General features: G+C 39.6%; 1 protein-coding gene across 1 annotated transcript; it reads left to right on the top strand.

Moving 5' to 3' along the window:
- Positions 1-14,058: 14,058 nt before the first annotated feature.
- Positions 14,059-16,227, top strand: LOC115829180 (interferon a3-like). The gene is made up of 6 exons (XM_030793241.1): positions 14,059-14,142; positions 14,534-14,611; positions 15,186-15,254; positions 15,375-15,524; positions 15,680-15,775; positions 16,132-16,227. The coding sequence occupies exons 1-6, from the start codon at positions 14,059-14,061 to the stop codon at positions 16,225-16,227; spliced, it is 573 nt and encodes a 190-aa protein (XP_030649101.1).
- Positions 16,228-16,600: the final 373 nt, after the last annotated feature.

Here is a 16,600-nt window from a genome sequence, read left to right as displayed (position 1 = left end):
GGGCATCCTTACAGTATGGCTGTGCATTTGCGTGACCCTTGCATACAGTAACGCCAGCGTATGCCCGTGGATGCAAACACAGAGCAAGGCTTTTCAGAGCAATTTTCAATTTGTCAGCAACATCTCAATCACAGTACTACAGCAAGCGGTAAGTTAACTTTACTTTCAATCGAAGTAAGGTCAATCTCGCCCATATTTTTGCACGAATTTCATGGGCCAGTGGGATGTCAGATTTTTCAGAGATCTTTCAAGGTGTTATTCATTGTACAGTCCAATAACCGATGTCTGTTTTTTGTTTTTTTTAGTTTAAGGATGCTGCATGTCCTAGAGACAAAATTACTAACAGTGTGTGCGGCGATTTCCCAAACAAAGTCTATGATGATGTCATGGCATTAAGGGTGAGTATGAAGTAAAATACACATTTAAAATACGTAGACAACATTCTCCATATATTTTTTCAATGTTTTATAATATGAAAATGTTTTATTTCCAGACAGAGGATCAAATACTATTTATTTTGGAATCTTTGACTGAAGTCAAGGAACTGTACCGTCGCAAATACGAAACAGCAGAGTGTGACCAGAAGAAGTTGATTATATTCCTACTGGACACTGATCGTCAGATTTCGGAACTCCGGCAATGTGTAAGAGGCTCAATTAATTAAATGGATGCAGATGATAAATTTCCATAAACAAAGTTATTTTTATGAAAGCGGTCCACCGTATTTTTAAAAAAAGACTTATTTCTCACTTTTCAGGTGTCCAAGTCCAGCGCCTCACTAAATTATAAAGGACCAGCAAGGAAGATGAAGCGCCACTTCCATAGCCTGAAAGGCCATTTGAAAAACAAGGTAGCCTAAAGATATTGGGACGTTGCTCGTTTATATGACAGAGAACCCAAAACCAAAGTGCTATTACTTTCCAATGTAGTCTCATTTGTGTTTGATTTAAAGCATTTCATAAGATGAGGGGATCATAGACACATCATGTGCTTCTCAAATTTCAGGATTACGGTGCAAACGCTTGGAATGACGTCACTGCAGTGGTTCTAAAACATCTGCAACGGCTGAAGGACTTGGCTGCCGCCACAACGAGACACGAGCCTCGAAATTAATTCAGTGATTGCAATTCGTGTTTACAAATTGTGCTGGCACAAATAAAAAAAATCTCACTAACAAAAAAAAACTGAGGACCTAACTAGATTCGGGGGTAATTACCAGAAAAATTGTAGGTCTAATATATAATGACATTGATGTTGGTCGGGAGATTTCAAACCCTTTAGGGATACATGTATTTATTGAGTTTTGTAACTATACTTCAAATATTTATTTATGTATTTATTTGTTTGATTATTTGTTTGTTTGTTTGTTTCCTTGTCAAATTAGTGCATGTTCGTTCTCCTGCCTATCAGTAGGATCACAATTTATTAGTTGTTTATGAGGTTCACTGATAAAATATGTATAGCCTGTGATTCAAATATTATTGCCTACTGTTAGAATGGTAACAAGAAAACGCATCTGTGCTGTTCAATAAAATCGCTTAACTGGTAGATGAAGACTCTCAGTAGTTTTTAACTGGTATATTACACACACACACACACACACAGGCACACATTATTCATTTGCTGAACACAGAAACATATAAAGCTTGGGTCTCTCGGTGTGTTTGCCATTTACTCACAAACCAATACTATAATTTAAACAGTATTGTGATTTAAACCGTAATTTAAAGGAGAGACCATGACATAAGTGTTTCGGTTTAAACTCATCCTGATTGCATTGTTCTTTTCACTTCCGCTAGTCTATCGATATTTCCTCGTTGGTGATGAAATAAAGATGGTAGTCGCTGAAGCAGCAGAAAATAGAAATGGAATTCCATCAGTGCTGCGCAATACGTCACTCTCTGAGAGGGAGAGAAAAATAGCCCGGCCTGTCAAACGTCAGGCTCCACCCCGTATTTCATTTTCGAGTTCGTCGTCTGCGGTCCGTTTTGTCGGATAGGAGTTTACAATTTAATTAAATTTAAATTTAATTTTAAAATTTAACATTAATGGTTTCTTAAAACCCGATATGCGTATATTTATTCAAATGTCACATGGAAATGAAATGTTTTCAAAGCATTGTGTCTGGGCCGTTTTTCCGGAGACGCACCAAGCAGATCTAACAGAAGAATACGACTATTATATATTGCCTTTTATATATTGCCAGAGGATATGCCTTTTATGTACTGCCAGAGGATATGCCTTTTATGCCTCGCAGTTTTCACAGCCGGTGCGGGCCCTTGAGGGGATTGAAGGATACAGATTCATAAGTAAGTATGTATTACCACTGCTGTGAGTTAACCCGAATTTACTTGAATGATTTTTTAAAATCTTTTTGAATTTTTTTTTTAAATCAAGCAAGTTTCACCTTGCAATGTGTCTCGGTAAAGGCAGTGTGACTGCACAGCAGATAGCCAATGCGCTAAGCAAACAGCAAATTCTCAGCTATAGACAATTTCTGACAAAACCTATATTATGCTATTTACCACGGTAAAACGGCCATAAATTAAGCAGTCTCAAGACATTCAGGTGTAAAATATAGTCAGTCAGCTTGCTAAGCATAGACTGCTCTAGGTGGAAGCTCAAACAATTATAAAGGAACAAATTACAACCCGCACGACTTTGTCAGTTTTTGCAACGGTCGTTTACGCAAATTGCACCGATCGTTCGCAACAATAAAACAGACCTCTGTACCCGCATGAATTAACCGCCGGAGAGACCTCCGATTCTGGCAAAATCCAAGAACACATCGAGGTACTCAAACAAACAATTAAATGCGGAAATGCCACCATACATCATCCATTACTTCATAATCCCGAAAGCAGTCGAGCAGGTCCACTTTCGACTTTCACTTGTGCAAAGCTCTTTCTTGAAAGCTCCGCCCTAAGCCTTGATTATATGACTTTGTTTATTGGGAATGTGCCAGTGATTTAAAAGAATCTTCATATTTTGAGCTCTGTAAAGTAGACATTGCTTGCTGCTTTCAGACAAATACAGTTCTCATCTCTTAGCGAAATAAGTAGCAATGTAGAGAACAATAGTCTAATGATATGTAACGACTGAAATGAATCGAGAACAGTAACATCCAGTGCGTTTGTACAACACCCCTGTCCAACCCCTCACCCAACTGGTGATATTGCAAACCACAAATGCTAAAAGGAAGCAATGGTTGCTGTTGACATGAAGATTAATTCACGACGTTGGGATTTACGACACTGTATATGTCGCTCGTGCAAATACTGGATGCAGATGAATCCAAACAGAAACGTTTGCCTGACATCCATGCCCAAGGCAATCCACAACAAATTGCGTCACCCTGTTTGTTTTTTCACCAGACCCGGAGGGAACGTGGATTATTCAAAAATGTTTCACTTTGTCAGTTCGGATTTCCCAATGTTAGTGCCACTGGGTAAATGTACAGTTTAGTCATAACTTTTGTGTTCTAACGTTATATAAGAGATGCTCCTTGGTAATGTAGTCCATTCAAGTAGATCAATAAGTTAGATGTTGGACTGTCGTGCAGAGACAAGCAATGATTAGAGCGTTTCATCTTCTGTGTCTTCTTGCTTTTCCAGCTGTGCTTGCGATATGCACGAGCAAGACGGAGCAGCAAATACGGTCAAGTCGGATAACACTAAGGTGTCTTCAGAGACTGGTAAGGCGTTGTCGAACTTGTAAATAATTTTTCGGACGTGGGTGAAGTTCAAACAGTTCATCATATTCATCCTAAGTACACAGAAGGAATACGCTGCTCTTTTTTCGATCAGATATATATATATATATATATATATGTGTGTGTGTGTGTGTGTGTGTGTGTGTGTGTATATATATATGTATGTGTGTGTGTGTGTAGATATATATATATTCGCTGTGATATTCGTCATGTACATTTATTTATGTGCTAGGATGGCAGAAGTATGCAGTCGTGCATTGGTGAGGCAATGAGGATGGGACGCAAAGCACCCCTTCAAGTCGGTCGACAGGTAAATTGAGAGATGAAGTAATATAGCGATAGCCACGTGACAGTACACCTGTAACATACATGCTTCTATGCTTAAGTTCTTTCGACATTTTTACATCAGCAGGAAAAGGACAGAGTCTTGGTGTTGGGACTGTCATTCAAACTTGCCAATAAGCTTCTGAGGAATCTTAATCGTACCGTATGGGGAGAAAAGGAGCAAGAAGACCTTCAGAACCACATACACACTCAAAGCAAACTCTACGAGAACTGTGTAAGTTTGTTTCCCTCTTTGTTACGAGCGCTGGTCAGTTTCTTTAACTGTCATGACAATACAGTTATTCCAAAATGAAATACAAACGCGATGCTTCGCACTAGGTTTGGATGTCAGAGGACAACTTGAAGATCAGAAAGGAGGTGGAAAACTATTTCCAAGTACTGCAGGATTTCCTTACTCGAGAGGTAAGGCATCGAAATATGTTCCTGCAATCTCAACGGACGTTTCTCTAGTTAAGTCACAAAAACAATTCATTAACTCTGAAAAAAAAAAAAAAAAATCAGAATCAGATGCTGAGCCAGAAACAACATCTTTTCACAGGGTTGGAGCTCTTGCGCATGGGAGATGGTGCGAAACGTGCTGATGACCAACATGCGAGCTTTCAACAAAGCTCTGTCAAAAGTGAAGAAGGAACATTTACGTGTGTCCCAATGAGAGGCAAACACAGTCAAAGAAGAGCAATGTCCGTGCAGCTGAAATTCCACGTGCGTGCACGTTAAAATGACAGACTAATGAAACTGAAATGAAGACATCTCCTGGGCTATTCTGTAATCATCGTTTTGAAGAGACGTTTAATTTTATGTCGTTCTCCCGAAAAAAAAAATGAAAATAAAAAAATTCAGAGCTGTAGCTAAAATGGGTATGATCCCATATTCGGAAGTTTGAACACTCTTGACTTCAGGCTATGGGTGTTAGGGGATTAGGTGATTCCAGTCTTTCACTGAAATAGAAATTGCACGATGATGTTAATTTTTTTTTCAGCTCAAACTCTGCCAAGCAGTTAGATGATTTTTAAAACTGTAATTCGTCTCGTTATTACTTCTTTATTTATCATGAGTAAAACAACATGTAGCCTATGTTTTCTTTTCATGGAGAGTATTTTTCGTTTGAACCATGTTAGCATAATGCAGAATTTGTCTGGAAACGGAATGATGAATCGTAGTGTGAAGTGTCGATTTGGTCAAAAGTATCAGAAAAATTGCTAAATGTTAATCGTAATGTATCAGGAAATAAAGATGATGATTTCTCCCTCTCTCCCTGTCTCACTGTCTGTCCTTGTAAGCAAAATCTTGAGTAATGCTGCCTGATCGGCAATCACTGTAATGTTGTGCAAAATGTAAGCTAATTTTTATATTCTGGGACAGAGACAAATCGCATTTTGGAGAAGAAAAGTGTGTAAATAGGTGTATTATGGGCAACTCACTACTGCTGCTACTGCCAATAGTAATTATAGATGAACACACTTCTTCTACGTTAACATTATTCTCTGCAGAAAGGGGCGGGGTTCCCCATCCCCATTCCACCTCCATCCGTTCAAACTGCCTTGTGTTGGTTGTATGTATATAGAGGCTGATTTGTTTGTTGTTCAACCTTTGTGCGATCTCAATAAACAAACTTTGTAACATTTTTAACGATGACTGGACCTGCCTGCATGCATCAATTGGTCCTCTGCGAGACCACCTCTTTCAGGTTTGAAAGATGTTCATCATTAGTTCCAGCGATGGCAAGACTGTGCGTGTAGCATTGTTTTTCAGCTTGCCCCTGTAGGACTTGTTCCTCGGCTATCTACCATAGCAGCAGGAGCTGGGGCTATACCAAAAAACTAACCGATTGTACAGGAGATGCTTCTTAGTGGTGCTGATTTCTAAATTAATTATTGATGTTTCCATTTGTACATTCTTCTATTTCCATCTGTAGATGGGTAATTCTTCAACTGTGGTCCATTTTGGTCTGGAAAATTTTAGAAAATCTTTTTTTTTTTTTTAATAAAAATGCATTGCTATGGTTTATTTCTCCATTCTGTGTAGAAACACATCCTGATAGTGGCTGTGATGATTTGTTAAATAACATATATTTCATTCTAAAATTAAGAGGAACCTATCATTTCCTGTTGTGGACATGGCTGTTGTGGGAATGACATTTTGTTATATTTCTTTTAAAATCTCATGATATGCTAGTTTGTAAACGTCAGATTTAGAGCTTAGCATTAAATATACACAAAATACACAAAAGTACATGAAACTGGTCCAGTTGTTTTACATTCATATGGAACAAGAACAGTTTGGAAATGACACCCAATAAACAAACTCTCAAATGAACTCGTATTTACTTAGATTTTTCCTCTTTTTATTACCCCCTATGGAAGTCACTCTTTTCTCCAGCCATGAGTTCCCCTGTTGAGTGGCTGTTGCGATGGTTACCAAGTATACAAACCCCAAAATATGATCCCAGAATTCTGTTATGTACAGTGTGGTGGAAATGGCAGTGAGCCCAAGGGACAGGGGTTCTTTTTTTATAAAAAAAATACAGGAAAATATGAATAAATATTACAATACACATTACAGTTCAAAATGAAGCAGGGTTGAAGGTCCAAAGTCTGTCTTAGGGACAAAGGCAAGTGAAAAGCATACATAAATGGCCTGTCATTATATAATAAAATTAATGACTGAGCTATTATTTATTTTTTATAAGTTCCTCTTGGTGTGAAGTAAGTGTGACAAAAGTAAAAATGTAGAAATGTATGTTTTTCTTACTTCTTCCACCGACACATAAAGTACCATAGTTGAAGAATCACTCCGATATGCTTTTGCAAAATCAGTTAAAGACAATTCACCTCAGCCCAGTGAAAGACAGCATGTATGCTCAGGGCCGCATTAAGCCTCCCCGGGCCCTTATGTCCGCAATTTTCAAACGGAGAAGTGAAAGCACATTGACGCGACCAAAGACCTAGCAAACGATAAAGACACGCCGCAAATTCGACAAATCGGACTATGACGAAGGATATCAGAAGTAGAGACTGAATATACTACAGAACGAGACCTCCAGCTGAAAACGTTGTAATGTATCAAAAGTAGTGTTGTCAAAATTAAAGCGTTAATGTTCGCGATTAATTTGAAGTATTAAACGCGTTAAAAATGATAGCGCCATTAATGCAGCTGCGCTTTCTTTACTTCCTGTAGCGGCTGACCTATGACCTGTGACGACATGTGCCGCCAAAGGAACCATCCTGGCTAAAGATAGATAAGGACAAAATATGGAGTTTTAGGCAGAAATCTTCACTTAAAGTATTTTTGGAGAAAACAAAAGTAGCCTGCAGGGTTTGCAAAGCCAAATTTAATTACCACAGAAGTAATTCGTCCTATACATATCACCTCAAAGCAAAACACCCTACTGAAACGATCTCTACGGGGCCTCGCCAGTCTACACTACAGGATTGTGGTACTGTGTGCAAATAAGGAAACGTGTAAGTAGAGTGCAAATTATGCAGTGACAATGGTGTGGGTGGGGGGGAGTTGAGAAGTCAGTGAGAAGGTGACTAATGCTTTGGTTAACTGGATAGCTAAAAACTGCCGCCTGTCTAACATAGTAGAAGATGATGGACTGAGAGCAATGATTTGAATTGCATCGGGAGACATCTCTAAAGCTGTGCGACGCCAATGTATGAAAAGTCCGTATCAGGAGGCAAATGGGCGGAGTTAATGGCAGCAAAATTGTGAGCGACGCGAAATGGGTGAAATGAGCATTGGCTTGAGTTAAAAAAAATGTGCGACTCCAGCTAGGATTTCGCCTGGCCGAAGCCAATCACCTTCAAGTGGGGCTAGGAGCCACGCCCCCCTCTCAGAAACATCTTTGGTCCTGTGTAATCTGATTGGTGAAATCAAAAATGCTTGCTGTGACAGCACGAAATTCGGTCGTTCATTTTTCAGGCAAACGATCAAACCTGCGTGAGGAAAGTGAAGTGAAATTTTGCTTTCTATTCGGTTAAAACGGAACATTATAACCTACTCTCGAGAGGGACCAATCATCTGGCACTTGAACATGGAACAAATTTTTTGTTCTTCATATAATTTATATTAGCGAATATAAGAAATTATTGCCTTCTAATCTGATATCTAATTTTAATGGCCTTGATGGTTTTGAAATTCAACTGGCGCTTTAACATATAAGCCGGGGTTTTGTTATTATTTCTGTTAGGGCATATAAGAAATATCCCTTTCAAGTTTTCATGCCTGTCAGTTTTGATGGCCTTGATGGTTTAACTGGAAATCTGTAGCTCACAGGAGATAATTTGTGTTCAGTGTTAAAAAAGATGCTATCAAACAGTAGTATTTGAATTTAAATTCAAATACTTTGTGTTGATTCTACATTAATTCTGTGATTTTACATTTAAATATCCATTATTACAAGCTTCAGTCTTAAGAAGAAATTAAAGCGATTAACCGCGATTAATCACAGCGAACTGTGCAGCTTTTTTAGTCAATCGACAGTCGTAATCAAAAGCCATCATAGAGTACCACCTCTTATATTATAGTGCTCTTGATATATTCACGTCGTCTTACCCAAACACATGACCAACCTTGCCCAGTAGATGGCAGAGGTTGTCCCCCTCCCCCCGTTCCCATATTTCTTCATGTGTTCTGATAGGAAAGGTTCAAACTTGCTAAGAAGTTCTGGTATACCAAGTTAATTGCCATTGTGTGGTCACCCAGACGTCTCTTGATCTCCCTGAAATGAAAGACCAACCTCTGCAAGAAACTGAATAACGGCAATCACTCGCCTGTGAATCTCTCGCCAATAGCTCTCCTCCTCTTTGCATTGCTCCATGAATTCAGAGTCGATATCACAGGCCTGGGTCCGTGCCGGCCAGGTTAGCTCTGCATCTCTATGTAGCTGGCTTGACTCGTGCTTCTCCACAGGGCCAGAGGCATGCTTTCAGTCAGAAAAACCGAAGTGAGAGAACGCAGTAGTGCACCCTCCAAAAAGCTGGCAATAGAAACAAAAAACATTCCCTGTTGAAGGAGAATAAACCAGCCAATCTCCCAGTCCACTTTCGCAGGGGACGTGTGGACAATGTTTTACTCAAACATCTTTTCTGGTTTTTATACATGCGCTCAGATGCTGTAAAGGAAATGCCTTTATTCTGGCACAATAGGGATGCTTTCACTCCTTTGCTAACCCAGTAACTGCGTAACCTAGGACCCAAACATGCAACGTCAGTGGCTGACAAAGGCGCTTCAGGATGAGTTGGTGTCAGCGAAAGCACCGAAATCTGGAGAGGTGGGTGACAAAGTTGTGCCAGACCCCGCTTTGGGAGTTACTATCATGGTCCTGGGGATCATCTAAATTCTTTTTGAGGAAGAAGAACATAAGCTTGGGCATTTTGCTGAGAGTTTCTTTATTCTCTCTTTTTTTTTGTTGAGCTTGTTTTCTCTTTTTAGCACAGCTGTCATATTTTCTAATAGCCTTGTGAGACGTCGCCGTGAAATGACAAGCCTACAAACACCACTCTCGCCGACACTGACGATTAATTGTTGCGACAGGACAATGTAGGCTACTCTACAGGTCGGAGACTGGACCAAAACGTTCAGCATACAATGAAAACACCATAAAACCCCATTAAAAAAATTCAACGTAATCGGCTGTTCCCAGGGCCCCCTAGTGGTCAGGACCCTGAGCTGCAGCTCATTTTGCCCAGTGGGTCAACACGGCCTTGTCTTTGCTTGGTAAGGGGTACTGTTGAGCAATCAGTACTGGAATAACATGTATATCCCTGTGCAAATGTATATCCCTGTGCAAATCCTATGGTACAAGAGCAGTCACAGGGAGTTTCCATGTCTGACCAGTCCACTCTGGACAAAATGCCCTCCTTTTCCAACCTGTGGAGCTCATCCTCCACTTCGGGATGCAGACTATATGACATTGTGCAAGTCTTACAGAGACTGAATGTGGCATTATCTTCCAGTACGGTCTGTGTTTCCATATGCTTTATAGTCCCAGTCTCAACTGGAAGACCGTTGCTTACTTTGAATGCAGCTGATCAAGTCTCTCAGTTGCAGAGCACTTGTTCTACTTCTCTGTGCTTTGCATAGCTTTGCTGGAGTGCCAAACTAACTGCATCTGTCTTGGTCATTTGCATGAAAATGGGGCTGCACCTCTGCTCTGAAAGACATACCGGGACATCATATATTCTTCAACACCATATTCAACATTCACTGTGATTGTGCCCATTGGGGCTGTACTTTCACTAGCATAAGTTTCCAACAGATTGCAATTTCAGGTGTGAATAATGTTCTTTGTTGCCTTTGTTGGAAATCACTGATAAAGCAAACCAAGTGCCTGACTCCATTGCCAGTGGCACTCACTCTGCTTGAGGAAAACCTAAATGATTCTGGTCCCTATGAGTGTGCAGACATCAAAGAAAATCCTTGTCTTTAGAATATGAATCAATGTCAGTTTCATAAACTCCATGCATCTCCTCATTTTTATATTTATCTTTGTGAAACCTTTTTCTACCCAGTACTTTAGCTTTGCACATTTTACTTATGTGTGCTGGCTTAGTGTTGGCTACTTTGCCTTTAAATCAACTATCAGCTGGAGAGTGAGTCATCTTGCCATAATGCATGTTCAAGTCGGATTCATATTGCTCTCTAGCGCCCCAACTGAGCCCCATGCTGTCTTGTCATTCTTCATACTGCCTACTAGTTGTGTTTTCATGTTCATTATCACTGTGTTGTTTGTAATTTGCCCACTGGGTTGGCACCTATTGCACACCTGGCTGGCCTAGAAGGGGTCTCCTCTCTCTGTGGTCCTTCTCAAGATTTCTCCTATTTTTCCCTAGCATTCGGGTTTTTTGAGGAGTTTTTTCTTGCCCACTATGAGGATCAAGTCAGGGGGTGCCACCCTGCTCTGTTTGTTGTAATCCTGTGGGCATGTAAAGCCCTTTGAGACTGTAAACAGTGATAATGGGCTTTAAATAAACTTAAACTTGAAACTTCCACATTCTCCGTTTTTTCGACCACTTTAGCGACCGCTACTAGTCTGCCCTGTAAATTGTCATTTTTGAACCCCATTAGACGAAGCCACACCGCCTATTTTTTCAAGTGACCGACATCATGAGCGAAAAAGTACTACTCAAGTCGTTCAACATACACACACACACACACACACACACACACACACACATATATATATATAGCTAGCCAAACTGCCAACTTTCAAAAATAGGCATAGGCATTTCTTTTACTGTTTTTCGTGCGACTTTGTAAATGTGCCATTCTGCCCTGTTAAGTTCTCAGTTCTGTTCTCCGTATCAATAAAGGGATCGCGCAGAAGATATCTTTGGATGTAGTCAATTTTATTCTCTCTCTCTCCCTTACTTACATGCAGCACTGAACAATTATCAGTAGCCGTTCCAATTTTATAGTCAACGTCACAAGTAGAACGTATTACACATAATACATGCGTACAACAAAAAGCATGCTCGTAAACCATTTAATACTGGGAACAAAAAATGTTAGCAAATTGTACCTTACAACCTAACAGACAATATACCCAATATTATAACTGATGAGAGCACATAACTTAACATGCTCTTTGATCAGAAGGGGAATTTTCTCTCAGTGTTTTCACTTTTCTCCTCACTCCTTTTTTATTAAATGTCTTATTCCAGATGCAGGCCAGGGTGCCTCCGAAAAACCTGTCACATCACAAATATATTTAAAGCTTATTAGTGGTTCAAAAGAAGGAGTGAAAATACTCTGACAGCAGATTTCAGTCGCACTTTTGGATTTCAGCCACGTGTTGGAATTCCCCATTTTGAAGTTCAAACTTTAATCTGGATTTTATTGACATCATTATTTTTTTTTTGTAGTTTGTCAATCAGCTAAACTTGAATAGTCTTCAGCTAACAGCAGCTTAATTAAATGTGAATAATAATGATCATCATAATAACAGCAACAATAATAATGACAAAAACAGCAACAAAAGCAACAGCAACAACAACAACAACAACAATTACAATAATAATACAGTTTCTCAATTGTTTAGACACAATTCCACGAATAATTCACCATTTTCTCAAATCTTCACACAATTTGTAAAATGCATTACCAGTGGTACAAACATCTAACTCCTGGCCCCAGTTCAAACTTTGCCTCAGACAAAACACACAAACTGTCAAAAACACGGACGACATGACTGTTTGCTGCACACTGGTGGCATTAATTCAAAACACTGCTACCAAAAATGTTTAGAATAGGTTTTCAGAGAAATAACTTGGAACTTTGTAAAACCACAGTTCTGACTATCCAGATAACCCTCTCAGGAATACCCCACGAGAGAAACTCAAAACAGTACTCAAATAACTACCTCTTACATTAGTGGATAAGGGAATACTACTATATATGCTGTTTGGGTACAATAACCTGACCTTTCATATGTCATGATGACAAAATATGTAAGGAAGAATCCATGCCCAGTACAATATCCAATTTCCAAAGCTCTTTATTTCCAAATGCAGCAAATGTACAGGTTTCTCAGCATCAGTATCAGCATCAGGGATCTCATTGTCTCGTCTCAAGTCTGGGTCATGCCACAATATCTCATCAACATCACACATTACATTTGCTCTTGCCAGGCGCTGTGGGAAAAATGCCCTTGTGTGCCTTAGAAAACCCCAGATACACTCTACAGACACATCACCGCAGGCATCCACCGTTGCCTCGCTGTTCATACTGGTTCCACTGCCATGCTAAGAAAAATTCCCCAATAAGATTCAGAAATGGGGAATATGCTGGCAAAAAAAAAGAACGGTGTATCAGGGGTTGTCACTGAACCAGGCGCAAACCAGAGCGGCCCGATGGAAACCCACGTTATCCAAAATGACAGCATATTGGGCTTGCTCTGGTTGCCCTGGCTCCCCTTCCTGTTGAAGAATGTTATTGTGCAGCTGATGTAGAAATTGAAGGAGTTGAGCTGTGTTGTATGGACCCACTTTGACATGGCGGTGGAGGACGCCACACTCGCTGATGGCTGCACATAGGGTGATGTTGCCTCCCCTCTGGCCAGAATCTAATGCTGCACCCCCTTTTATGCCTTTTTGTTAGGTTGGACCCTGCCTCGTCAGTAAAGATGTACTCATGTCGGTCAGCCCTGGTATTCAGCTCAACGATTCCGCTGTAGAAGTCAAAAAACTATTTATTGATCCTGCAATTCTGATTGGTGTGTTAACTATTTTGAGGCTTAGTGTTTGCACCTGAAGAAAGTGTGCTCTTTGAGTTTAGGTTGTAATGACTTGATTTAATTATATTGAGAGCATGTGTTTGCTGAATTATCATATAGTGCAATGAATGATTCATTTGGTCACTTTGTGTAAGGTTTTGCAGAAAGAGTTTTGAATATTGAAAAGTGTTGAAACAGGTGAATAGTGCTTACTGTTATGGGAAATATGTATGTGTGTGTTTTTACGAATGATGTAAGAGTATGTGTTTTGTGCTAAAGGAACCAGCTTTTGTGATTAAGCTATCTGGAAAAACTGTAATAAGCCCTATTATATCACAATTAAATCGTATTAATAGTACAAAATTCAGCATAATTAGAATGATAAACCCGCCCTTATGTACTGATATCTGTCTGTTATAGGACTAGCTCCGAGCCCCCGTACAGCATTATGACACCCGTACACATCCGCTAGTTCATTACGATATTCTACTACAGCAGGTGATGATGAAATTAGCCTGTCACTTGCACAGTCAAAACAAAATGTGAATTACATCAGGGCTGTGTGACACGTCACTCTCTAAACAGAAAGTAAATAATAAAAAAGCCCGGCCTGTAAAAGCTCCTCCCCATATTTCATTTTCCAGTTCGACCTCTGCAGCGAAAATCCCCGCTCCGTCGCGGATAGCAGTTTGAGAAAATAATTTTATATTTTTGGGGTGGATATATGTACATTTGTCGAAAGACATGGAAATGAAGGGCATTACAAACATTGTTTTTCGGCAACATGTCGGTAGAGATACCTGGGAAAACACGGAAATGCGAATATTCCTTGTCGTCGGTACTGAAAATTTTTCAGGAATCAGTCAAGGTAAGACTGTATATTTTCAGCATATAAAAGTGTTTTTTCTTCAGTATTGACTTCATGACGAGGCACCGAATTTGTCCAGGACCTAGTTATGAAGCAGAAAACATTTATTAAATTCCGACGGTTTGATCTGGAAAGTGAAAGTGAGCGGTAGCTAATGGCTACTGCCGGGGAATTCTCGTCGTACAAATGTTTAGAGTCTATCCAGTCCGCGTCTCCTCCCTCTTCGTTTTCCCTTTCCAAACTATTCCAATCTTCGGTATAAAGCACACTCAGAGCTGGGACATGAGGGTCAAACACAGAAAAGCGTACAGACTAGCGATAGCAAAAACCAGAAACCATGCACGCCAAAGAAACCTGGATATGCTTTTTACTTATTCTTTGCAGTTTCCAGAGCCAGTGCAGGCCCTGTAACTGGATCGACCGATACAGACTCATAAACAAGGAAGCTTTATCCCTTCTTCGAAATATGGTAAGTTAACCTGGACGTAGTTGCATGACTTGTAAAGCGTGTTTTCTATTACAGTGCGTTTCATTAAGCTCAACGTAATTTTAAAAATGGACCGTTAAAACCCTGAACGCGCATGAAAACAGCATCACTAGAAAACGACTGCAGATAACAGTTGGCAGGCTGGTCACCGTGCTAAAAATGAATCTGTAAATGCAAACAAACCTGAACTCGATTCTAATCTAGTTAACGGATCATCATACATGTGTAACTGCAGTTACAGCAACATTCAGATTTTGAAAATTTGCTGATGCTAAACTTTTGGTGATTTTCCCCCCCTCACGAATAAGAAAGAAAATCTTTCAAAACTCTTAACTTGTGAGGTCTCTCTAACTTTACAACAATTGAGTTTACATTAGGTTATAGGGTGGTGTCACAGATATTTGCATTCCATATACTATTCCATGAATAAAACAAGCCTATCAAAATATAGTACGCATTGCAAAGAGAAGTCTATGAACGTCTGAAACCAAGGCATTCAAACCCTTGGTTAAAATATGCATTGTTTAATATTCGCCTGTTCTCTTTGTCTTTCAAGGGAGGGGAAATCATCGCAGAGAGGGTGCCCTTCCCAATGTCGCTGTATGCTTCGATCGAGGAGGCTCAGGTAATGTGTAAGAAACATCTAAAACTAACCTTGTCGAGAGGTACATTAAAATCCTTTACTTGTTAAACTCCTTTTTATTTGTTGCTCTGTGTTAATTTCATTATGCCTTTGATTTTACAGTCGGAGGTCAAGATAAGATTCTTGCAAGAGACTACTGAGGAGATTATCGATCTGTTCGATCGCAATTTGGAGGCAGTGACGTGGGATAAACGAAAAGTGGACAATTTTCTGAACGTCCTTGACAGGCAGTCTCGCGGCCTTAAAGCATGTGTAAGTGCATTAGTCCTATACAACAGGAATATTATTAGCTGCCATCACTACGACATTACACCTGATGACTGGGGGATATTTTACATGGACATGATGAACGAAAAAGTGAACAAAGGTGTATATTTTTTTAACGAAAGCCTTCTTTTGTGCAACAGCTGGAGAGCTCCGAACGAAAGCCTGCAGAGTTCCCATATGAACGAAGACTGAGTCGGTATTTTCGAAAGCTGAGGAAGAACATTCTAAAAAGAAAGGTATGCTCTCAATACAATGCTTTGTGCCAGTTGTCAGAGTAAACTGTCGTGGTTCCACTTGATGTTTTATTTTCCCCACACCTGGGAATTTACATGATAAGAATAAAACATGTGCTGAAAATTCTATTTACAGTGTGAAAAATGTACACGGAGGAGTAATTTATAGAGTAATGCTACATTAAGCGTAGGTGATGGGATAACAATATATATGAAACAAAATTAAGATCAAAAGTTAAAGTGTTAAAAGGTTTAAGAGCGACTGAGAGCGAAATTAAGCTACTCTTTCGTTACTGATACGTGTTATATTGGGATGGACATATCTGATAAATATTTTTGTGTACTTTTTTAAATTTTAGAACTACAGCGCAGAGTCATGGGAGCAGATCAGAAAAACAGTGGAGACTCACCTGCTGAGGCTGGAGTTCATCGCTGCCGCTTTGAAAGAGGTGTAGCAGACGAGACATTGAGAACACGCGAGACAACGAGGACACGCGAGATATCGAGACACTGAGACACTGATAACCCCGGTGTTACATATTTTCATCATTGTATTTCATCATTCCAGAGCTCCTGAATGCAGAGTTATACGAACAAAACGTCATCAAATATTGTCCTTATTTATGCTAATGTATATTAATATTTATTTATTTATGTATTTATTTATTTATTTTTACACGTTGGGTATTATTATTGTCATGGGAATGATATGACACGAGGGATTATAATATAGGCTACATTTAAAGATCTGGAAAGTTGATCAAAATGAAAAAGGAGTATTCGTCCAAAAATATGAACTCACGCTTGTGATGAAAATATTGTGTCCGT

The sequence above is a fragment of the Chanos chanos genome, chromosome 16, assembly GCF_902362185.1.
Source record: "Chanos chanos chromosome 16, fChaCha1.1, whole genome shotgun sequence".
In the NCBI taxonomy this organism is placed as follows: domain Eukaryota; kingdom Metazoa; phylum Chordata; class Actinopteri; order Gonorynchiformes; family Chanidae; genus Chanos; species Chanos chanos.
This window is presented reverse-complemented; position numbering and strand designations above follow the sequence as displayed.

Excerpts from the sequence above, each read along its gene's own strand:
- LOC115829180 (XM_030793241.1), top strand. The coding sequence starts at position 14,059 with ATGTCGGTAGAGATACCTGGGAAAACACGGAAATGCGAATATTCCTTG. Across the intron at positions 14,612-15,185 it reads TATCCCTTCTTCGAAATATG|GGAGGGGAAATCATCGCAGA; the intron begins GTAAGTTAACCT and ends TTGTCTTTCAAG. Across the intron at positions 15,255-15,374 it reads CTTCGATCGAGGAGGCTCAG|TCGGAGGTCAAGATAAGATT; the intron begins GTAATGTGTAAG and ends TTGATTTTACAG.